The sequence below is a fragment of the Adiantum capillus-veneris genome, chromosome 13, assembly GCF_014529385.1.
Source record: "Adiantum capillus-veneris isolate H3 chromosome 13, ASM1452938v2, whole genome shotgun sequence".
NCBI classification, from domain to species: domain Eukaryota; kingdom Viridiplantae; phylum Streptophyta; class Polypodiopsida; order Polypodiales; family Pteridaceae; genus Adiantum; species Adiantum capillus-veneris.
Window position 1 is genome coordinate 46,699,185 of NC_140943.1, and position 25,666 is coordinate 46,724,850.

The following is a 25,666-nucleotide window of genomic DNA, read 5'->3' on the forward strand; positions in this document are numbered from 1 at the left end:
TTACGGCCAAAACAGGCTCCAAAATGAGCAAAAACACACCTGCGGCTGTTCCTCCTCTCTTCTCCACGTTTTTTCTGGTCTTCTCTCAGTTTTTTCAGTTCCCACACTTAGCTTTATTACTTGGGCACCCTTGGCCTTTTAGATGACCTCAAACGGACCCCGAACAGGCCAAAAACTGACCTCGCAGTGCATAGTTGTCACCTTTTTGCATCATTCGCACACCTGGCACTCAGCTTTTTCTAATAATGCATCTCGCAACCACGTGAAGTGGCCCCAAAAAGCGGTCCTCATGATGACCTTTTTGCATAATTATCACAAGAAAACACCCAAGCTGTGTCCGTCCTCATCTGCGTGCAAATATTGACCTCGTTCGCCCTCCTGACGCCACTAGATGCCATCCTCTCACACCTGCTGACCTCATGTCGTCGGCCCGCGGATAGCTTCCTCGAGAAGTTTTACGCGCTACCAACTCCTCCTTATTGTAGAAAAAACACACCAGTACTAATAATAGTGAAAATTGCTGCACTATGTACATGCTGTTCTACCTGTACACATGTGGGCCCCACGTAACCACCTGGCTCTGGAAAATGGGCAATACTTTATTTGATGCACCATGCATGGGTATGTACATATGCGCAATCCCTTGCTCCAAAAAACTCCTGACATAATTTGCCCATCCCCTAGCCTGCTAGATCATTCATGATCAGCAGCAGCAAAGAGCGATATGAGACTCGCCGCATCACATGTCTCCTCATCCTTCACCAACATTGCTTGCTCCACAGACAGTTCATCTTGCTCCACCATCATCAATCTAGCATGATACAATTTAAGACGCAATCCATTTACCCTTGACTTATGTAGAACACCATCCAGGTTAGCCAGCTGATATGTGCCATTTGGAAAACACTCTACTATCTTGAAAGGGCCTTCCCACTTAATTTGAAACTTCTTTTGGAAGGTGTTGTCCAGCTTACTGTTGTAGCGCAAAACCAAGTCATGTTTCTTGATACCCTTACTTTTGACCTTTTCATTTATCTTTGTCAAAGCCTTATCCTGCATCTGCCCATAATGCTCCAATGCACTCATCCTATCCAACTGGACCTCTTGTAACTGCAAGAGCCTCTCTTTGAATGCATCACTAGGCGGCCCAAGCAACTTCTCTAACATCTTGACCGCAGGCAACTCTACCTCCACAGGCAATAGTGCTTCCTTTCCATACACCAAATGAAATGGAGTAAACCCTGTACCTGTCTTCACCGAAGTACGGTAAGCCCATAATGCACTAGGCAATTCCAAATCCCAATTCTTTCCTTGGTGCTCTGTCACTTTCGAAAGAATCTGTACCAACTCACCATTGAATCTTTCATTCAAGCCATTACACTGCGGGTAATAAGGAGTGGTATGCTGGTGCCTAATCTTCATCTTTGCACATAAAAAATCTAGCAGTTTAGCTCTAAAGCCAGGCCCCTTATCTGAAAGTAACTCCAGTGGCACCCCAAACTTGCAACATATTTCATCATACACAAATTTTGCCACATCCTTTGCAGTGATCTGTTTTACTGCTATAGCCTCTGCCCATCTAGAGAGATAGTCCACTGCCGTCAAAATATAGCTTTTGCCCCTGCTTGTGATAGGTAACGGGCCTATTGCATCAATTCCCCACTTTTCAAACACATCAAACGCCATAATGGTTTTTCGTAGCTCTGGCTTCAACACTCTCTTCCCAAATGCTTGACACCTATTGCAAGACCTACACCAATGGTGAACATCCTTGTGCAAACTAGGCCATACATACCCCTCTTGCAAAATCTTATGCAAGGTGATCTTTAGAGCAAAATGGCCACCACATGCGCCTTCGTGATTCTCTTCCAAAACTCTGTAAAGCTCCTCCCTCCAAGGTACACGTCTCAACACGAGATCAGCCCCTTTCATGTATAAGACATCACCAATCAATTTGTACCTGTATGCTCTACGCACAAAGCCATACTTCTTAGACTTATGAATCTCCTTTGGAATGATTCCTGTTAGCAAAAACTCCTCTTCTTGAGCCAAACTTTCCCGACCATGATAAAGAGGTAAATTGGTCCTTAACACAAATAGCTCCCCAATCATGCCTTGAGCTGCTTCATGTGCCTCTCCATTTAGAGCACGTTCAATGTGTCTGATACTCCATGCTTCAAACTTTTTTAACAGGCCTTTAATTCTGAAGCACATTTCCTACAATGAGGTGTTCTTGCTCTTCCACACACCCAACACTTGCTTCACCACTAACAAGGCATCACCTTTTATGCTCAACCTTCGAACCCCATGCTTCAAACAAATGTGTAATCCGGCTTCCAATGTAGCATATTCAGCCTCATTGTTACTATGAGCATCCAATTTGAACCCTCTCTTGCATACTAGCTTCCCCTCTGGATCATAAAGTGCTATACCCCCTGAAGCTGCATCATGGCTCTTTCTGTATGAACCATCAAAGAACAACACATGTGCATTGCTGATCTGTGGCACTTCTTCAACTACCTTTCTCACCACCTCTTCCTTAACAATAAGGGGATTCTCCTTGTAGGTCAACAAATCAGCTAGGGTAGCCCTTGTACTATCTTCCACTAGAAAAGAGAACTCAAACTCTTGCAGCTCAATTACCCATTTCTTCACCACATTTGACATGTTAATACCATTAATTAACTGTGGCAAAAAGGCATAACTCGTCAAGAAAACAAAAGGCCGTGGTAGCAAGTAATGACGAAATCGTCGACAAGCAAATATTACACTGGCCATCACTAGCTCTACTTCCGATAACTTTCTCTCCGCTACCAACTTCACTCGGCTTGCACAATACACCGGCCTCATATAATGGCTGCCTTTCCCCTTTTGCAATAGCATGGCTCCAATGGCATCATCCCCCACTGATGGATTTACATAAAAAACTTTCTCCCAATCAGAAGTCTGCATGGCTGACAACCCCCCTAACACCTCTTTCACCTCTTGAAACACTTCTTCACACTTGTCATCCCATTGCAATGGATCATGCTTTGCCACTTGCTGTAATGGATAAAGAATCTGAGAAGACAATGGAATAAACCGTGCCATGTACTTCACTTTGTGTATAAAGGTTGCCAATTGCTTCGTACTCATAGGTGATGGAAGAAGAATAATAGACTTCACCTTATCTGGATCAGCCTCAATGCCATTTTCTGACACCATATGTCCCAATAACTTCACCCTTGGCTGTGCTAGATGACATTTCTTTGGATTTAGTTGTCCTCCACATTCATCATATCGAGCCAATACCATCTGCAGCTTCTCATGGTGTTCAGCCCTACTGCTATAAACACAGAAGTCATCCATAAAAGCCTTAACACAACTACCAATGAATGGTTCCAGCACCCAATTTGCTCTTTCTTGATAGAAAGATGGTCCATTTGACAACCCAAACGGCAACACTGTGTAGCAATAGCAGCCCCATGGCGTAATAAATGTTGTTTTTGTGCGGTCTTTAAGAGCAATCTTCAATTGAAAATAGCCTGAAAAACCATCACACACACTGTACCTCTCATAACCTGCCACTGAATCCAAGATCTGATCGATGAATGGAAGAGGATATGGGTTCTTCTTAGTGGCTGCGTTTAAGGGTTTAAAATCTACACAAATTCTCCACTTCCCATCCTTCTTTGGACTGACTACTACTGGACTCACCCATTCTGTGGTCTCCACTGGAACTATGAACCCTGCCTTCAATAACTTGTCCACCTCTACCCGCAAGGCTTCCATTTGCTCTTGACCCATCCTTCTTAGCCTTTGCCGTACTGGCTTAGCACCTTCTTTCAGCTCTATATGCATCTCTTCACCCTTGAACCCTCTGATCTCTTCATATGAAGTAATGAACAAATCAGGAAAACTAGCCAGCATATGCAAAAATATATCCTTCTCCATAGCTGAGAGGTCTCCACTAATCATTTGCGTCATTAATTCCTGCTTCTTTGACAACTCAACCTTGGTTTGCATCAGCCCTTCAATCACTTCATAAGGCCCTTCACTTTCATCTTCAACTTCATTCACAAATGCGACTAAACCACACTCCTGGATTTCTTTATCCATCAAAATAAATGCAACATCAGCATCCTCGTCACTGCTGGGAGTACTATCACTGTCCTCATCTGTCACCGTGGAAGAGTCTTCATCACTAGACTCATCCTCATCTTCATAAAGCTCCTCTAATCGTTTCCTTGTGTCCATATTATAAAGCTTCTTGGTACCTGTCTTTCCATAGAGGCTAATCGTACCATGTCGCCAATCTTGAACAGCTCCCACTGCACGTAACCATGGTCTGCCCAGTATAATAGGATATGCTCCCAACCCTGCTGGCATCACATGAAAATCAACCACTGCCTTTGCATCATATGCCTCCACTTCTAAGCTCTTTACAACACCCAAGCATTTTACTTTTTGATGGTTTGCCAATCTGATCCGAAAACCTGACACCCCAACCACTATGAGGCCCATCTTCTCAACGCATGAGTGTGTTATGACGCATATTTGGGCTCCGCCATCCACATAACCTTGTCCCAAATTTTTCCTTTTATGCCACACATCTACTATTGGACAAATGTCTGGTAGCTCGTCCATTGCCAACACCTTCACTGAACCTCTCTCTAGCTCTTTCTCCATTGGGTTAACCATCCTCTTCCACTGTCGCTTTAGCTTAGGCACCATCTCTATAAGCTGCCCAAAAGTAACATCTGCCTTCCTGCTCGTCAGATCCTCCTTCAAGTCATAGCTTAATTGCCCATCCCCTAGTGGAAAATCTGAAACATGAAACTTTCGACGAGCTCTCCTTTTCCTCTTGGCCTTGACATCCTCGCCTTCATGGCTCTTTCCTTTCTTCTTACTAGGACCTGGGGCACTTCTTCCTTCCTTTTCCTCTGTGGTCCTCTTCCCAATAGGCATCACTAATGTATCCTCTAGCTTTGATGCCTTCTCCAAGGTGACTACACTTAGCACTTTTGTCTTCCCTTTTTCCTCCTGGGTCAGTCCACTGGTTCCTTCGTCTCCCTTAATTTCGATGCCATAATCATTTGACCTAGTTAGCACCTGTCTTGGCAATGGATACATGTCTCCCCCCATCCTTGGTGGCTTATCACATTGCGGGCTGATGTGACCCAACTCTCCACAATTATAACATGTGGGCGTCTGCCTCCAAAACCTACTATTACTTTGTCCAGCACCATTCCTAGGTCTTTCTTCACCTCCTGGCTGATTTGCAAACCGCCCTCGACCTTGATTATTTCCCACTTGACCTAGCATGTTTAGGCTGAGATTCTTCATCAGATCAACCACTTGCCTCATGTCTTGCCTTAGGCCATCATCTTGCACTGCTGTAGTGACCACTGCTGGCATAACCTGAGTAGTAACAGGAACCACTGGTTCATGATGAACCCCTGACATGCGCCCTTGTAAAGACTCTATAGGCTGAAATTCAGACCTCATTGGCAAAGACTCCACCCCTAACTGACTCATTTTCCTCAGCTTCCACTCTTTGTTCCTTGCTACCTCTAGTGCATCTTCATATGTCCTAGGCTTCTTTAGCTCCACTCTCCAACGTATATTCTCCCAAAGACCAGCCAAGAACCTGTCCTTCTTCATCATGTCAGGCGGGGGTACCTGTGGTGTTAAAGCCTTGCACATTCGCTCCCATGCCAATGAAAACTTACGTATGTACGCATCTACTGGCTCACCTTCCTTCTGCACCAAACCTTGTACTTCTTGCCACACTTTGTCAGGGTCTTCTATCTTCACAAACTCCACTTCCAATCCATGCCTTAGATTGTCCCAACTCAATCTTATAGGTGGATCAGCCATACGCAACTCCTCTTCAAATGCTTTGGACCAAGCTCGTGCATCACTCTTCAAACAAATTTGGAGAAGGCGTAACATTTGCATAGGGTCATGAATCTGGTTGCTAATGCAGGCAACCTCCATCTTTTCCAAAAATTCTTCCACATCTTCATCACTTCTTCCATGAAACTCGGGATAAGAGAAAGCCATGGCTACCCAAATTATGATGCTTTGAGAACCCCTTCGAACACAAGTGCAAGAACCCAAAACTTTTTACTACCCAATCCCCAGAAACCTCAATGGAGCTCAGCTTTAGATGAGAACAAACACATGCACATCAAATGAGTTTTCATAGTTGATCATCGGAATTACAACAGGCAAAGGACATTCCAGGATCTCTCTCAATCTTCTTGGCCCAAACATAAAGACTATGCGCTGCTGGAAAAAGATCTTCCTGGACACATGAACATTAATCTGAATTCTTTGAGTTAAATGAAATGGAGTGAATTGAGGGCCATTTTGATCATCCATTAAAGCCAACCATGAAGCTCCCAAGAAGGCACACCTGACTCAACCTCTGATTTTGCCAAAATTTCAGCAGCATAACAGCATAAATGGCTCAAAATACCAAAAAACCAGCCATCATAACTTGGGAAAATTTCGACAGAGTTTCCCCAGAAGTAGAGCGGTAGGAACCCAAAATATAGACTGTCTATGTACGCATAAACTGTCAACAATAGAATCCGAGCATCAAGTAGGACTCACTAGTACATAGCCTATGACGAGGTCACGAAAAGGGTGCTCCAGCTACCTGTATCACCGAAAGGATCTCCACATTTGAGAATCCCCCAGCTCAATAAAAACCTCACGCTATCGACCCTCACACGAAAGCTAATGCAAATCGCGTATAGTCAAGTCTCAGAAATGACTATCTTCCAGACCAAGTCTCAGAAATGGCTGGGACTACCAAATAAAACCATATATGGCTCCACAAAGGCGTACAATGGCAGTTTCCACAAGTAACGTACAATCCAGCAGACAATGCGCTCACATAGGCGCCAAGTGATGCATTCCCACAACAACTGCAAGTGACATCATTGCTAGTATATCACTGTACTCCAACTACCTGTACCTGTGTGAATCACCTGTACATGTACCTGTCCCTGTAACCTGTAACCTGTAACCTGTAATCTGCAATCCCGAAACTCGAAGCTCGAAGCTCGAAGCAGAAGGTACTCGAAGAAGATCCTCAGTGGGGGCACCAAAAGAATGTGAGCGGAATGAAAACACACACAGCGCCTCTATAACGACCCGACACACACCCTTGGGAAGATACACACACACACTATGGGGCACCACTCGGCTTAGACAACACACCTGGCCGAGACAGGGAACACACCTCTGGAGTGAGAGGAGAGAAACTATCCACTTATCCACTCCACACAGACACACACACACACACACACACACACACCCAAAAAACTCAGCTCAAAAGAGGAGAATTTCTGATGTTTAGATACAATTGAGCTTGGGCCAACACCAATGGGGTAAACAGCTCACACAATATGGGTAAAAGATACCAGATACAATCACAAATTGGAGAAGAAGCTTCACTCACCGGAGAAGATTACACAGAAAAACAGCAGAAAAAGAGTGAGGAATTTGGCAAAATGGACAGCGCCATCGCGTTTGGAACGGCCCAAAACCCCAGTCTACAATGTCAAAGTGCTCAAATCCGACCTCGAATGAGCAGTTTACGGCCAAAACAGGCTCCAAAATGAGCAAAAACACACCTGCGGCTGTTCCTCCTCTCTTCTCCACGTTTTTTCTGGTTTTCTCTCAGTTTTTTCAGTTCCCACACTTAGCTTTATTACTTGGGCACCCTTGGCCTTTTAGATGACCTCAAACGGACCCCGAACAGGCCAAAAACTGACCTCGCAGTGCATAGTTGTCACCTTTTTGCATCATTCGCACACCTGGCACTCAGCTTTTTCTAATAATGCATCTCGCAACCACGTGAAGTGGCCCCAAAAAGCGGTCCTCATGATGACCTTTTTGCATAATTATCACAAGAAAACACCCAAGCTGTGTCCGTCCTCATCTGCGTGCAAATATTGACCTCGTTCGCCCTCCTGACGCCACTAGATGCCATCCTCTCACACCTGCTGACCTCATGTCGTCGGCCCGCGGATAGCTTCCTCGAGAAGTTTTACGCGCTACCAACTCCTCCTTATTGTAGAAAAAACACACCAGTACTAATAATAGTGAAAATTGCTGCACTATGTACATGCTGTCCTACCTGTACACATGTGGGCCCCACGTAACCACCTGGCTCTGGAAAATGGGCAATACTTTATTTGATGCACCATGCATGGGTATGTACATATGCGCAATCCCTTGCTCCAAAAAACTCCTGACAACGTCAGCGAACCATACATTTGGTGCATATGCAATCAAGGTCATTGTACATGGATTATAGTTGTCAGATCTACAGTTGAGAGCCGAAAATGGAAGATCCAACATATCAACCAATAGAAGCAAGTTGGAGAACCAAGTCAAAGGCGGTACAAAGGTCAAGATGGAGCATTCTATAGCTTGATGCTCAGTGTTCTAAAAGAAGATGCCGACAACTTGGCAGGCGCAAAAGAAACAACTTCTCAACAAGAGCTTGAGATGATAGAACCAACTAAAATACCACTTGTCATGGTGTATTTCTTAGATTGTGGACAAAAAGGTGGACATTTTCCAGAGGATTATCTAAAAAATCTAGCCAACAAGGACACGGCTATTGCAAAGCAAAGCATGGAGAAAACTGGAAATATGAATCCCAATGTAAGTGCATCTAACTCGTCATTTTTGGTGCAATCATATTTTTTTTGCATTACCAATAGAAGCACCAGTAAAAGCACGAAAAAGTCAAAATTTGCATAAAGATGCACAAGCACCTGAAAAGCCTAAAATTTATCCTTTGAACAACAAATTCTTGTGTGAACTCGATCAAAGCATCCAGATATCACCAAAGGTGGAAAAGAGTGTAAGGTTTGCAAGTGATTCTGCATCCACTATAACAAATGATTCTACATCCACTTCCATTAGTGTGCAATCATTCACGAGTATAAGGGACACATCAAAGTGAATGATGTTAGCATTGTATGGTACACATAATTCATATGCACACTATATAGACCGAAAATGGCAATTGTTTGAAAAGGATTGACTAGTGTTCGAAAGGCCCACATACCAGCTCATAGAAGTGCATCCAGTGATGGATCAGGAAGGATGGTTCAGCTCAAAGGATAGAATCTATTGTGGCCCATCCTCTCTAGAGATGAATGATATTACCCCAATGAACCTAGAAATATGTTCATAGCCAAACTCTCCCCCACCGAAAATTTATCTTTGACTTTGTGACCAAACCAGCATATACTTTGACCAAAAGAGTCTTAGATATAGATGAGAGTCTAAGATCTATGATGCCTTGGGTCCTAAAACCACAGAAACTGATATCAAAGGCGACCCATGGGGTAAACAATATTAGGGTAAAGATAATGCTATCTACGACTTAACTTGGGGAATTATTTGTCATGTTTCAGGAAGGTACATAGAAAACTACACAGAAGGTTTCCAAATGCCAAACATCAACAATGCCACACACAATATGCCTTCACAATCCCAAAAGGTGAGATTAGACCAGAGCCAAATAGTTTTGATCTCTCATCATGGAGAAAGATTTAGTGATCACCCTAGGAAGGGAGGAGCTATAACTTCATAAAACTCAGCTCTTGTACCAGAAAACACAAAATCAGTTAGAAGCCCTAGAGCTTCTAACAAGCCCTCTTCAAATCAGAAGCCATTAAAAGACCATATAGTTATTGGAAGTTCCCAGTTGAACCAAATTCCCTCGGAATATGATAACAAGTGCCAGTATGAGATCATCAAGGACAAAAGTTTCAGTTGACTTCCTCAAGACAAAGTCAAGAGCCAACGAGTCCAATAGTGTTCAAGCAATTGCATGGGACCAAGCTCACATATGCATACATGGATTGAAGGGGATCGGGGAGCACCACAGACGGAGAGTGAGAGAGAGAGAGAAGGAGACAGACACGATGTGGGTGGGGAGACTCAAAAGAGTGAGCAGCCCCCTATACACTTATGCTATGTATAAGGTATACAAGTCAGTGGGCGCCCAGACTCTGGGCGGCCGGGCAAGGCACAGACGCCTATACCCCAACAACCTCCCACTTAAAGGCGACTGTGCCTTTAAGCAAGGGAACCTAGTCTAAAGACTAAAAAAAGGCGAGAGAAAACCGCTCTCAACCGATGCCCACTGGCTGGCTGTGATCGTGTGCATCCGGCTGTCCTGCTCCCGTGTAAGTCCATACACCACCAGACGTACCGCACACGTACTACAAGTATGTACGCAATACCTGCATATCTCCCTCGTGCACTATGCCATCATCAGTCAACAAACGACTGACAACCCCAACTGCAAATGCTCCCACTGCAGCTGCGATATCCGGTCTCAAGATCAACATCTCATACATGAGACCACCGAATGTCGATGCAATGCTAGCGGGCCCTGCTAGCTCTACGGAGCATGCATCAACATATATGTCCCTGGCAATAGGCATCTCTGACTGACAAGGCGTGTTAGCCACATGCATCTCCTGACTGTCCGCAAAAGACGCATCAACCTGTCATGCAACCTCAGAGCAAACCAGCTGCTCTAGGTGTCTGCTGGAAGACATATCCTGCACAACTATATCCCCATGCTCACTGTCGAGCATAGAAAGGAATGACTGCATAATCGCTGACATCTCAGCCTCCTCTGCAATCATCCACTGCAAACATGAACACTCAATCTGTTGTGACTCACTAGAGCTCTCATGCTCTAACTCCGTATGCATAGACTCTTGCACAACGTCCTCCTGTCGTGACTCACTAGAGCAAGACCGCTCTACCTGTCTATCCTGCATAGAAGTATCTAGCACAACTGAGTCTCTACTTTGCTCAGTCACTAGCAAAGCATGCATGTCTGACTCTGTCACCTCTCTGTGTGACTGCTCAAGTCGTGCCCCAACTGTGTGCACAACGAGCTCACTACTCTGCACTCCATGCAAAGCATCCTGCAACCCACAAGCAAAAGAGACTCGCCTGCTCTCTCGCTGTCTACCTGGCTGCGTGATCACAGAGACAACACCGTCTCTCGCGTGATCCACATGCAATGGGTAACCTGTACCACTCCTGGCACCTCTCGCAATCACTAGCGAACCCAAATGCATCACAAAATCTCGCTCTCGTAGCGAAATCTGACATCCACTATCCCGTAACTGTCTGACTGAGATTAAATCCCGTCTCAGATCTGGCACATAACGCACATGACGCAGGGTAAATCTCATACCACTGGGCAAGGACAAACATACGTCTCCTGTACCCTCAATGTCATACACAGCACCATCAGCCATGTGCACACAACCAAGTCTCCCACTAGAAAACGTGCTAAACCACTCACGATGCGACGTGACATGGAAAGCAGCATCTGAATCTAGTAACCAATGTGAAGACAATGTGCAATCCGATATGCAATCCGTAGACATAAGATCGTCTGAAGACAAGCTAGATGTAAATGTGACATCACCGTCACAATCATACTCAGTAACCACCGTACTGATCTCACTAGCATCTGTCATGCCCAAATCTGCATCACGCATCTGTCGCCTCCGTTGTCTCAAACGCCTGAAACATCGACGCCTAATGTGCCCTCTATGTCCACAATGCCAACATGTCAAGTCTCTATGCCGTCGAGACTTGCGTGTGGGACCAATCTCTCCCATGGACATAGAAGTGGGACTAGACTCGCTAGTAGACATGGATGCCGCGTACATAGCATGTAAACTCTGCCATAAAGCATGAGTTGTAGTCTCCCTCGAGACCTGCCAGTAAACAGACTCAACCAGATGCAAACAAATCGTAGACATGGCTAACTCATCAAGATCCTGCCAATCATCATCACGCATAGAATTGGGTTTCGCCGATAAACCATGCAAGGGTTTATCCTGCCCCAAATCCGCCAATGCAACAAGCATATGCTCCTTCCAAGCAACAAAATCTGCACCATCAAACTGTGTCAGACCATAACGCTGGAAGTCAAATGAAAAATCAGCCATAATGCTCGCAAAAGAGCAACCAACAATGAGTAGCAAATGTCAACCAAATCAGCCCTAAACTGGCTCGAATCGCATCAACAAAAGTCTGCAAATATGGCTGTAAGATATGGCTGCAAATCAGCCCCAAAATTCAGCTCTTAAACAGCTGCATAAACAAGTCACAAATGTGTCCCAAATCAGCCTACAACTGAGCCATACATGGACACCTGCAAAGAGGAAACAATGGCTGAAAATTCAGCGCCCACATAAGCCCTCAAACCTACCTGTAAACTTGTAAACCTGTAGCTGAAACCTGCTGAAAAACCTCAAGCCATTAGTGCTCGAATCCGGCTACCTAGCTCGTAGCCACACAAGCATACATCACAATACTCACTCCTGTGAGTGTGCCAAGATAACTGTACGCCTGTCAAACCCGTGAGCTAATCACCAAGCCCACACTGTGCGGTATCGATGCATACACACGCACAAATCTCCCACCTACAGAGAACACCGCACGCAAATGCTGAGTGCAACCCGCAATCTCTACCTAGATCGCATAAATGATGCGCATAAAACTCCTGGGAAAATTTCGCCAGAGTTTCGTCAGTAAAACGGCCACAAAACTAGTAACCAAATTGACTGCACGCTCAAAACCATGAGCAACCAAAGCGCATCAAACCGCACTCCAAATGCATGCACCAATCTCCACACTTTGCATACATCATTGCAAACACCTGCAAATCTAGTACACAAATATCTGCTCTACCTGTGACTGCCAAAAAACATGCTCGAGGCATACATTGCCGAGCTCAAAATGCAATCACATTAGTCTCCCTGAGCATCAAACCACATAAGGCATACATCGTATCCTCCCACCTGTGAGGAAACTTGCAGCAAATATCACTCTCACATCTGAGAGCAAACCATGTGTGGAATCCTCAACACACAATAAACAACTGCTGCTGCTACAGAAAATTCAGCGTTCAGAATTTTAAAATTCTGATATGACGAGCGCGTCCGGAGCGTGCCAAAACCCCAAGGTAGACTCCTGGATCATATGTATCCGAGTCCGGGTGTGAAAGCTATGCCAAAAACAGTGTTTTTGGGACCCGAAAGTGCACAAATAAACTTGCTGCTGTACCTGCTGTAATTCAAAGAATAATTTCAGCAAATAGACATCACCATCGCGTTCAGAGCGTGCCAAAACCCTGACCTAGACTCCTGGATCATGTAGATCTGACTCTGTATGACGGAGCTACGCAAAAAACTGCGTTATAGAGCCCGAAAATGGCAAAAACGAGCTGCACACAGTCTTGAACCTGCTCCTGCTCCACTCTGCGTGATGCAATGTCCTCTCAATGCAAGCTCCAACACAAGAGCTCTGCCACAACAGCATCCAAGCACTCGAATGTCAAGCTCTCCTCCGCCGAGCACTTCTCTAACGAGCTCCACTGAGCTCAAAAGCTCCTCTCACCAAGGAAGCCGCAACCGCCTCCTCGACCAAGCTTGACCACACCAAGCTCCTAAGCTCTAAAGACAATGCTCCTCAAGCTAAAATCGCTCTCCGTGAAACTCCGCGATCGAACTCCACCGTCGAGAGCGAGCGAGCTATCGCCTCGAAGCTCTCAAAGCCGTCGTGCTCTCCGCGGTCACCATAGCTCTGATACCAATTGAAGGGGATCGGGGAGCACCACAGACGGAGAGTGAGAGAGAGAGAGAAGGAGACAGACACGATGTGGGTGGGGAGACTCAAAAGAGTGAGCAGCCCCCTATACACTTATGCTATGTATAAGGTATACAAGTCAGTGGGCGCCCAGACTCTGGGCGGCCGGGCAAGGCACAGACGCCTATACCCCAACATGGATATAGATGGCAATGAATACTAGCAGGTTCACGACCTTGTATAGACCCCTAAAGATGGCCAGACTGAAGTCAAAGATTATTTCAAGATGATGCAAAGCCTTAAGCTGCCAGAATAGGTGACAGATTAGTCAAAATCAAAGGAAGCTAAAGCTCAGAAGACTACAAAAAGGTCACCACCAAAATCTACTCCGAAGAGACAGATTTTATCAGAAAGTACAGTGGATCTTCTAAGATCAAAAGCTACGCAAATGCAGACATACAATGCTTAGCAGTTGTAAGTAAAAGGTGTAGTATCATAGTCAAATGAGTCAACATCAAATGAAACAAGTGACCAAAGCAAAGAAGTTGCAAAAAAAGTTCAGCCCAAGGATACCACCACAACTAGAAAAATCAATTCTAAAAGAAACCCTGAGAATATCAAGTGCAACATCACTGGTGAACATGCAGCAAAGCTCTCAAGTGAAGTAAATCTAGATTTTCAGCTAGACAAGAACGTCGTGTCCTTTTTCACTTGGAAGAAATGTGGCCAACCACAACTAGAAGATGCTCCTGAATTCATTATCATATCTATGAACAAATGAGCAGAATGTTGGGGAATCATTTCCACCGCCATTCAAGTAGGTTCACAGATCGTCATGGCTCAACTATATGTGGTAACAACAGAAGATGTACCAGATCACATCATAGTGGGAATGCCAATGGCCCAGAAGATTTTAGAGATACATAGTTCAAACAAGATGCACACTTTAAAGACAACAAAGAATGGAGACCAAGACTGGTCACCCGCGGATGACATCACAGAGTCCTTAAGTAAAACTCAAATGGAGACGGATGCCAAAGAAGAGTTTATTGAAGATAAATTATTTCCAACAATTAGAACCTCCAAAGATCTTGAAGCTAAACAAGCAAGAGTAGTTCAAACAGAGCAAAGAGAAACCATGAAAGCTAGCAATCAAAAAGAGCCACCAAGGCAAGAAGTAAAGAAGAATGAGGTTGCCAACAACCAGGAAGCAATAGGAAGTCTAGAGGCCAATCACTCATTGTTAATTAAATCAACTGATGTAAACCAGATTGAAAATAAAGTCTCTAGTCACCTTCCATAGAGACACATTTAGATCAAGATGAGACCATGACAAAAGTAGGAAAGAAATCTTCAATAGAATTGCCAATGAAAATATCTATAGTCCTCAGTAGGGCAAATGGAGCAAGTGTCAGATGCAATGCTCTATTGGATAAAGAGAAGAGGGCAATATGGTTTCAGAGAACATACAAAGCATTCTAGAGATTACTCCATGCAAAAAGGACAATAAAGCAATGCTAGGTATGGTTTCAAGTCAAAAATAAATGGTTGTTATCCTTAGCATCCAAAAGAATGAAGAGCAGGTAAAATTTCAAGTGAAGTCTTCAAAAGACATGCTTGCAGATTTCATCCTTGGACATCAATGGTTAGACCAACAGAAGGCCTACAAAGAAGATACAATGTTGATACTCTCTTTCCCAAGTGGTAGCAAGCAACAACTATAGGTACCGCTATTGTTGGATTCAGAGTTGAAGAAGTCACAAGAATCAACGGCAAATCTTACAGACAAAGGTAAAGCTAAAGTGTACCTTCCACCGACTAGCACAAAAGGTGTGACGGCATATGCCTCTACATCAAAGAACCCTCATGGATCAACTTCTTCAAGAAAGCCAAGCTTTTAAAACTTCAAGTCACTTGATAGCCCAAACACAGCCTCTAGGGAATCACCCGGAAAAGAAAAGATATTTCAGCCCAAGTACTGAAGAAATCAAAACAAAGTCAAGCAAGTGTTTGTTCTGAGCAATTTAGTAAAATTCAATGATCGAGTGTGGATTGAAGACAGAAGATCAACACAGAAAGACAAACACATGGGATGGATAGTATCACAATGGAGCTTAAAAGAACATGAGTACTATAAAGTTAACAGATAGATATGGGTACCAAAACTGCAGGTAAGAGCATATGAAGTAATGTCAAGACCCTCCCAAGAAAGAAAGACCACTAGGTATCAACCTTAACAATATTCCAGGATACCTAAGAAGCAGATTTACAAAAGGACAATATCAAATACTACTACAATCAACCACAACTCTCAAGGGGATACAGAACAAAGAGGGATCTCAAAGAATCTTCCTCTTGGACAAGGATTCTACACAAGTTATACAAAGATTTGGCTACTAGTCAACCACAAGAAAACTACTACTACACCAGACCTGCATGAAGATCTTAAGATCTCAACAAGACCTAGAGCTAAGCAAAGTCAACAAAAGAGTTACAAAGGTCATCAAAAGATTTGGATTCCTAAGTCTTCCACTGCTCCAATTCAAAAATCAAATGAATACAGTCAACCGAGGCCTACAACAACCTCAAAGGCTCTTTACAATAGGCCTAGCCGGAGAACCAAATAGACAATGGAGTCTTCAGCGGCAAAGAAGGACAACTCAACCAACAAAGCTATAGATTCCAAGATAAAACAAGTATGGCAAAAGAAACCTTCAATGCCAACTTGGTCCTTCAATAATCCTATTTTTGAGGATTCAAGTTTACTTTTACCTGAAGAAATGTTTTTAGTAAGCTCAAGAATGTGAAAAGTCAAGTCGCCAAGGTGCAAAAAACACTCTTTGGCATAGTAGAGTCGGGCTAATGAGCCAAAAAATGAGCAAAGCGTTAGTCCCAAAGCTTCAAGTCTTAATAAACTTTGTGCTATGAGTCATAGTTATTAGGTTTACGCTCAAACTGGAAGAGTTGAGCATATCTAAGTGTGTCGCTCATGCTGGATGAGATGAGCATAAGGGTCAAAGTCTATCAACTTAATCATGGTGGAGTGACGTAGAGTTCACACTCATGCACAGTGCACACTAAGATGAGAGCACATATCCTTGACAACAAAAATCCTTCCTAAAGTGGTGCTAGCTTGTAAAGCCGCTTCATATGCTTTTATAGCTACACCTTCTTTCTGAAGAACCCCTCAAAAATCATTCTTGCAAAACATATTGTTGACCATGCATTTTTATGTATGCGTATAAGATGTCCCACCATTGGACATATGCATTAGACACTCTTTTTGGCTTCCACCTATGCACCTTGAGTGGACTACAGCAGACAAACAAATGTTTCATCATACCACCCACATATTTGCTACCCTTTATCTCCACATCCATCGGGAAATAATCCCTTTAATACTTTATTAATATTTTTGATGCTAATAAGTACTCCAATTTTGTGTGTATCCCAAAGGAACTATTTTCCCACTAGGTTTTTGCCCTTTGGTCATCCAGGTATTAGACCCTAATTTAGATCCTCATCTTTCTACTTCTCTTTTATATACTCTTAATAAATAAACAATAGCCTTGCCATTATGTTGTTACAATGGACAAATGCAACATCATCTCTTACATTACAGAGAAATTCAAACCAATGAAGATGCTACAATGGAATGAACCTCATCAACAAATTCAACAACAAATGAAGACAATCAGACCATCAACAACCAATCAAAAACCTTCCACAATCTCCATGTACACTTCTCAACAGTGCCCGAGGACATACACTAGAGTCAGAAGGGGGGAATGTTAATTGAGCCGACGTCAGTTAATAGGAGCTGCTAAAGATCAAAGCCTTATGAATGCACATTCAAGACAAATATGAAGAAGCGATGAAGATTGGAGTTACACACTTTTACATTTTTCCAAAATGGCCATGATTGTAATTTCTCGATTTATTTAGCCATTGTGATAATTGTAATGTGTTACAGGCTCAATGAGAGTTTTAAGATGTAAAGAATAGGTCAACTAGTGTGCGGTTGCAGATACAGTAAGTTGTGGAGCCTCAAAGGTCTTGGGCGCCTGAACATTACACATTTTAAACCATGGCTAAGGTATAAAAGCCACTTTTTGTAACTTTGGACCTAAGTTTTGGATAATGAAAGTGAGCGTACGCTGGAGTACAGTCCTATGAGCTCTCTGTTGTTTCAATCTTTTGTGTCTCTCTCTTGTGGTGTTGCACTGCAAATCCGGGCATACCAACGCGCTCGCAGGTGAAAGCTCTCTCTTTCTACGTAAGTTTATTGTGATGAAGTTGTGGTTTTAGTCATGCCCGTCTACGAGCTATTTTCATTCCCTATGCACAATACATGCATCTAAACTGGATTTTGAGCCATAGAAAAAGTTGATAAAGGGGAGTCTGCTAATTGACAAGAGAGTGATCAACATAACATTTGTCTAGACGGGCCTTCCTAGCTGAGTCCCCTTTGCAATAATTCTGCCACGTAAAATCCCCTTCCAAACATGCATCTCAAAGAGTAAGCTTAGTTTTTAAGGATTCACAAGGCAACAATTTCGTTCCCTTTATCATAGTTCTTTGAGCCAAAAAATGGTCATTAATGGTCTCTACCATGTTAAATTCCCCCACTAAGATGATGGAGCCTTGAACAGAGAGAAGTTCCTGCTACAACTAGCCATATGGCCTCCTGCATTGATGCCAACCAGTCTAGCATTTGTGGGCCGAGGTAGCATTATAGAACACCAGTCGTGACCTAGTTGAATAGAGTGAGGGAAGTCATTATCGCTATGTGATACCTATAACACATCCCCTAGAGCCGTGGTTATGGGAATCCAAGACCCATAAGTGATGTTTAGAGATAATTTGTAGTGCTTTTTGTAGGTCAGCACCTGAGGTTTTGACTTCCTATAAGACCAAGTAGTCATGAGGGTTGTTCCTAATCCAGTTAGCCACTTTATTGGCCTTGCATGGGTCTCAGAGACCCTTCATATTCCAGGATAGGATCTTCATTTATACCAACTCTTTTGTCTTTCTTCCCCCCCGATGATCTTGGGGGTGTGTGAACCACATTGTCATGATTCCTCTTGTTATCTTTGAGGACCTCCATAGGGAAGGGTTCGTGACCGACCTGAGAAATCGACATCTCTTTGTTGGGTAAGTTCTCCTTGTTTAAATTCGGAAAAGGTTGTGTATCCATTACATTGACTTCTTCTTCTAGGGTGGAAGATGAAGGAGAATGTGCATTCTGAGTTGGGGGAATAAATTACCCTGAATCGTCAAAATCTGAGTCAACATAATCTTGAATCCTTGCTAGAATAGCAAAACGATTACCATGGTTTTGCTTGCCTTGTTATCTGCTTTCTTTGAGGAAACATGTTTACTTTGAGGGGAGCTAGGCTTCTTGAAGGATATCGAATGGGGAGCTTCCTTGGCTTTGACAACAGGGGGTTGGGCATCCTGGGAGGGAACAAAGGAGGGAGGGGTGGTAGGAGTAGCTTTCTAGGGAGACTTACGAGACAATCTTTCACAAACTGTCCATCTCGTCCATAGAGAAAACATGTCCTTGGAAGATATTTATACTCAATGGCATGTTCGATGGTCTCATCGTCATCTTTTGAAAGTCCATGGCATATGGCATATTTGTAGGCTTGGATATATCCATTTCCACAAGGACTTGCGGGTGCCAAGCAGTGATATAGAAATCATGTCGAGGTCTTCCACCTAAGATTTTGCCAAGTTTGCATGCTATGACTCCAAGATAATGATGTAGATGCAGGGGGATAGAGAATTCTATCAAGATTGGGTAGTTCCTAGTGGCGGATGTCTCAGGGTTAAAGCCCTTGTTCCATTTAAAGAGACACAAGGGGGAGTTCCTAATGTGCCATTGACTCGCACTTAGAACGTTAAAAGCCATATCCAAGGTCTTGAAGACAAATATGAAGCGGTTTTTGGGCAGACACTGTATGGTCTCTACTTCTACACCCTTGGGTTGCGATTGTTGCATGATCCATACTTTTAACATCTCCGTTGGGGACCTCTGTCCAGCAAGCAGATCTACTAGTGCTCTGTTCCTAGGTTCTTCTGGAACTTGTGAACTTGAGCTGAGGGAACGTAATGGCTTATCTCTTCTATCTTCTTCTGTGCTGTGCTCAACTCTTCTTCTTCTTCTCCTCTCTCTTTTCTCTCTCTCTCTCTCTTTACATGCATTTATAACCACTCCACCTCTTCCAGTGCACCACTAGTTTACGCTGTGGTAAAATGTAGTTTCCAAGTAGCTAACATGTAGGGAAAACGCTCGCTTCTAACGGTCTGTCTCATTCATTTTATATTTTGCATTTTCATTTCTCAAATTTTTTTTTGCTTTTGGGTCCTCACGAGTCACGACTCGTCCCTCAGTTGGGCGATAGTTTTCTTTACCGGTGATGTAGACAATAATTGATTAGCTACATTGAATTCAGGAAAGAAGGCGAAAGACACACAGACAATGATGAGCTCCTCTGCAGCAGCATGAGCTTCGTGTCTATGGCCACCAACAGTTCCGACCTTCTTCTTCTTCTTGTTCTTCTTTCGTTTTTTTCTACTGACATATGGCATTCCGAGCTTTCCATGGTATCTGCAGATCTAGTTGACACCTCTAGTCGCATAATTCAATGCAATAGAGCCCGATTTGTACGCAAGAACTGGGGGAGCCTTCTTCCAGTCAACTATGGAGGTATGCTTCTCATCACACTCTGTTTTCCTCTTCCTTGCCACTCTTGTCCTACTGTTCCTGGGAATCATGTGTGCTTGTCTGCGTGCGTTCCCCCCCCGGAGGCAGGGTTGCAACTTCTTCCTTGCCACTCTTGTCCTACTATCCCTGCGAATTATGTGTGCTTGTCTGCATGCATTTCCCCCCCGGAGGCAGGTGAGTTTGAGGGTTTTGCACTGGTGGGTGTAGACGGTGTGTCGTGTACCCGACACATTTTGTTCTTGGAAACATGTACACGCTTATGCTCGGTTTCATCAGCGCAGGAGTTGCATTTTGATCACAATTACAAATCTCTCTCTCTCTCTCTCTCTCTCTCTCTCTCTCTCCGTCGCACTCTCGCGCATGCATGCTCTCCACAGCACATATTAGCGCTGCCCCAAGTCTCTCTCTCTCTCTCTCTCTCTCTCTCTACTCTGATCTATGGTTTGACAGGTGTTATGTCTTCACCGAAGAGAAGAGCCGACATTGTACCCTTGAGCCTCTGGTAGAAGCCCAATCTTCGCACTAAGCTGGAGTTTGCGACCTTCCTCCTCACCGTCCTCCCCCTTTTCACTACAGTAATGGCGGCCCCAAACACTCAGCTGTCCCCATTGCAGCATCACTCGAAGACTTCAAGTACGATAACATCATCATTCAAAAGCTACAGTAGGATCCAGTCAGAGGTGGAGAGAGAGGGGTTTGAGGTTCACAAGGAGAATGTTTTGGCACTGCCATGTTCAAGAAAAAACAAGCCCTCGGCAACAGGGGAACAATTCGGGTCGTTACAATCAGAGTCGAGTGCCCCATCATTTACCTTGCAAACAGGACCTTCACACACGCCTAGGAAGACTGTCTTGCAATCCTTGTTACCTTCCAAATCTGGTGCTATGTTGCATGGACATGTAGCACAACCGCTTGAACAAGAGGCTGTCCGCATGAAACTAACAACCTCGTGTGAAAAAACTTGTCTTTTTGGGTCGGGTATTTCTGAGCACCAATCCATCAGAGCACCATCTTCGAGCATGTCTGCTCTTCTCCCACCGAATATGGATAAAGAAACCAGAAATGCATATAAGCTCTGTTCAGAGATGTTCCCACAAGCATACATCCCAATGAGTGCATGCTTGGTGACGACATCCTTCCACCAGACACATGAATATAATCTATCCCCATGTGCGATGCTGGAGCCAACTTCCCATTCAATTGTTGGGAGCATAGAAGTAGATGCTGGGGATGAAGCTGGTAACATCAAGAGGCTCAAATACACTTCGATTGGGGAGGACGGAACATCTATGAAATCAATTGGTATTCAACATTCTGAGCAGGGCTTTACCTCATGCTGTGTTATTGATGGCAGCAGAACAAGGGCAGCTCACGAGACTGCAAACAGTGTGTGTATCAATGATGTGGGTGCCTTTGATTGGGAGGCAAAAAGCCAAGGAGGGCACGCTGTGACCTCATGTGGAACGTCAATCACAGCAGAATCTTCAGAAGCACCTTCAGCAATTGGACTGAAGCTTTTTGCTACCTCCGTTCATGTCCAGATGCCCAAGGCATTATCAACATTTTCTGAAGGAGGGCCGTCCGTTCCATTAACTTTAGAGCATTGTCAACAGCAAGCGGGTAGCAGGATACAGAAAACTCCCTTGTTTAGTGATTCTTATGCTGATGCAGATTGGGGCAAGTTTCTAGCTCTATCTGCAACACCTATAGCGAATGACATTGCAACAACTAATGCAAAAGTATTGCCATTTCAGCAGCGCTTCAAGCAGCTACAAGCGTTCCTCAAGCAGTGTGATGAAGCTGATCAGAATGGGTGCTTGCATGGTTGGGACCTCCTACATCTCTGTTGAGCTATGTCAATTTGTGCCACTTTATTCATTTGTCCATCTGGATGGATTGCCGTAGTGTTATCGTATTTATTATTGTTTATTGTGGAGTTGTTTGTTGCCAACAGCACTAAGATCTCTTCCAGCAGCTGCCAGGAGTGGGCATGCTGTGGAACTCGAAACAAGAGCCATAAGACTCTCTCTCGAAGAAGGTACTGCAGTTTTAAGCAAATTATTTTGTGCCCTTAGCTTGCAGCAAACTTTTTAATTTGCAGGATCATGTGTGTTACTTCTGTTTCTTGCAGATCTACGTGATTTACACTGTTCTATTCCCCGTTTGGCCTAAATATCTATCTGTGCTTTTTAATTTCTATTGATCTCTGTTTCCCATGACTATGCCATCAATCTGCCTGAATTTATTGTATATGGTGAGCCTTTGGAGCTAGCTGACAGAATGGCTGTCACTTGATTGTATTATTTGAATGCTTATGGGTGCAGGTGCCGGCGGAGCCTTTTATTGATACTTAGTTGTACTACTACCATAGTCACATGGAATGGGGAAACGGAATGAGACTGGCAAGGCCATCCATGGAAAAGGCTTGCTCTTTGCAATGGAATGGATTAAAATGGCTTCTTATAGATATATTTGTATGCGTCCTTCAAAATTTTCTTAAGAAATGGTAGAAAGGAAACGAGAAGCAGGTGACTATGGAAATGCAGTTTCCAATTCAATAGGCCCCAAAACAGAGTTTTCTTGTGACTTTCTAACTACAAGTTTGGGGCACTCAGATTGTTCATGTGCATGCACTAATATTTATTAGTTTGTAGTAGGTACCCTATGCAGTATAGAGCTGATGGTGTACGTAGTCCTGTAAACGATAATCATGGATTAAAAAAAAATGCTCATTTTTGAAGCAGGAACGGGGCAAGTGATTTTTTTGAGAGCTGCTGAAAGATTGTTTGGTGAAGGTCTTTGGCATTTATTTTGGCAGGAAAAGAAATGAAGAGGATGAGATTGCTGAATGTTTTGGGAAAAATTTCAGAGCGAGATTTGGACGATGCTGGTGCTACACCGCAAGGACCAAGGTTGCCAGCTCCTGGTGTTGCGATTAAGTTCAAAAGTGTAGCTCAATAGTGTATGTCAGGTTCCGCATTTTTTTTTTCTGACCACATATATGTGCAAAGGTAATACCTTATGTAACACTTCATAATGCCAGACACTCCGTCCACCAACATTAACTCCGCCCACCAACATTAGAGGCTGGAAAACTGCCCTCGGAAGTATTCATGATGGGCAACTCTGTCAATTCTTGCTGTAGCTCTCACCTTATGTGATTGTCAGCAGGGCAGTACTTTCCTTTAAGAAAGGAGATAAAGAGGGCTTTTGCTTGTAAAGGTTGATGATTCCTCCTTTGGGAGGTTTCTATAGGAACCCTGAACAATCTGTGCCGTCGTGGAACTTTCATTGGGAGGCTCTTGTAGCTACATTCATAAATGTAACCTCTAAACGGTGGTGGTTCTGGTTCTCTTCCTTCGGTCGAATTGGAGGTCTTCATCAACGGTAGCATATCCTTGGTACCAATCTGTCACAAATATTGTATGGTCATGTTGTCATTAGGTCTAGCCAAGTATGTAATTCCCAAAATCAGTCATGGGTCAACCCCTAATTTATCCTCTCATTTAGCTCCCACAACAGGGGCATGTCAGTGATCCTTGATTAATTCCCTTGATCATGGCTACATGCCTATAAAAGATATAGCTCTGTCATTTGAATCAATGCAAAGTGTTTCTGACTTAACCTTCAACTATGAATGCTTCACTATCCATGCCTCCATAACCTATTGTTCTCCGGTAACTGGTAGCAGAGTCTAATAAACGAGATTGATTAGCTCACATCTAATCTCTTACATTCTAGGGATAGTTTCAAATCAGTTTTTCAGAGTTAGTATCAATCCCTATGAGGAAAATCCTAGCACCGAGGACCTAAGCTCACACCAAATCTTGCCAATTGGCTGCAGTCATGAGGAGTGTTTATGCTTGCAATTTTTGGACTGTGAATGTGGATAAAACTGAGAAATTTCTTCTCATCTTGATGCAGGAAGGATTTTCTTTCTGTGGGTTTATTGGCTTCTAATTGGAGATGATGCTATCCTCGGTAGTCTTACGGAGGAGTTAGACACTACCAATCCGCTACCAAGGCCTTTTCACTCACAATTATTGGCACACAGTGGGTAATGGCTCTATTGACAAATTTAATGCTATAATTTCCCCACACGGCAAGTCAAGGTCAAGGGTCACAACATGAGGAAAGGTTTATGGGGCATTTTGAGGTTTAGAGTGTCGCAACTAGATAAGTTTTGGTTCTGAAGAGGAGTTTCGGAGCCAAGGGAAAACATTCCATAGTCTCATTGACGACGGATTTGCATAGAATCAACATGAAGGAAGCTAAGTACACAAATATTATATTGTCTTCTTGTTGAATAAAGCAGACACATGCTCATTTGGATAAACAAGGCTGGAGACAATTTCCAATAAGGTAGAAGCCAACTCTCATAAATATCAAACCTGCATCAAACCAAACATATTGTGTATCTCTCACCACCTTTGACCACAACATGCGTGCATATTGTTCCACATCCCTATTTGATCGTTGTGAAACGACGACACAATCGAGCTTTTGCAACATCGAAGTGGGAGATTTGCAAAAACACAAACCATCGCATTTGTGCATGCAAACATACTCTTAACTCTAGAACAAAAGCCACACCATGCACAACATAGGCTCCATCCAAAGTACTACACAGTATCCTAAACCGCACAATCTTCCACAAGAATCACCGAAGTTGGAGATCGTTGGTGATGCCTCCCAAGAACGGCAAGGTGAGTGTAGTACCAACATATGAGGGAGTTTCAAGGTGTGAGTTTGAGAGTGAATGAGATAAGAAAAGGATTATGGCACTTGATATGTACTTGGTCTATGCCGTCAAAGTCCAGGGAGGGGGGGCGGCCAATTTGGGTCGTTCAGTTGCTCTGTATTCTGCTACGGAATTCAGCATTGCAGCTGCACGATAAGCGACAGATCAGCATGCATAATAATTAGCTCTCAGGCCAATCATTTGCAAGCACATTAGCGCACGTAATAAGGACATGTCGCATTCGTTGTGTGTAATTGCCAAGACATCACTTTCGATGCTCAGAAACCATGGCACGTCGCTGTCTGGCCTCCCTCGCCCTGGACATTTGACGGTTGGGAATGGTCTTACAGTGACCATTCCCTATTTAAATCAGTGCTCCCGGCCTCCATCGGTCGCCCTGATTAAAACAGGGAATGGTCACTATAAGACCATTCCCTAACCTTATATATTAAAAAAAACATTTCTCAATGCAAATCATCCAAGTTTGTGTATATGAGTGCAATGCTCTTCCTAGTTTTTGATCACTCATGTAAGTTGAAGATTCCCTTATT

The 25,666-nt window shown here is 43.7% G+C and overlaps 1 protein-coding gene across 4 annotated transcripts; it reads left to right on the forward strand.

Moving 5' to 3' along the window:
- The first annotated feature begins 20,038 nt into the window (after window positions 1-20,038).
- Window positions 20,039-24,005, forward strand: LOC147443924 (uncharacterized). Of its 4 annotated transcripts, XR_015189995.1 has the most exons (5): window positions 20,040-20,356; window positions 20,825-22,198; window positions 22,329-22,412; window positions 22,699-22,902; window positions 23,193-23,418. XR_015189995.1 is itself a non-coding variant. In XM_086526716.1 (4 exons), the coding sequence occupies exons 2-4, from the start codon at window positions 20,953-20,955 to the stop codon at window positions 22,544-22,546; spliced, it is 1,371 nt and encodes a 456-aa protein (XP_086382842.1). In that variant the 5' UTR covers window positions 20,039-20,356; window positions 20,825-20,952; the 3' UTR covers window positions 22,547-22,687. The 4 variants fall into 4 exon arrangements, 3 of the variants coding, with proteins under 3 accessions (XP_086382842.1, XP_086382841.1, XP_086382843.1); XM_086526716.1 differs by lacking the exons at window positions 22,699-22,902; window positions 23,193-23,418 and adding an exon at window positions 22,506-22,687 and having other exon boundaries at window positions 20,039-20,356; XM_086526715.1 differs by lacking the exon at window positions 22,699-22,902 and having other exon boundaries at window positions 23,193-24,005.
- The last annotated feature ends 1,661 nt before the right edge of the window (window positions 24,006-25,666 follow it).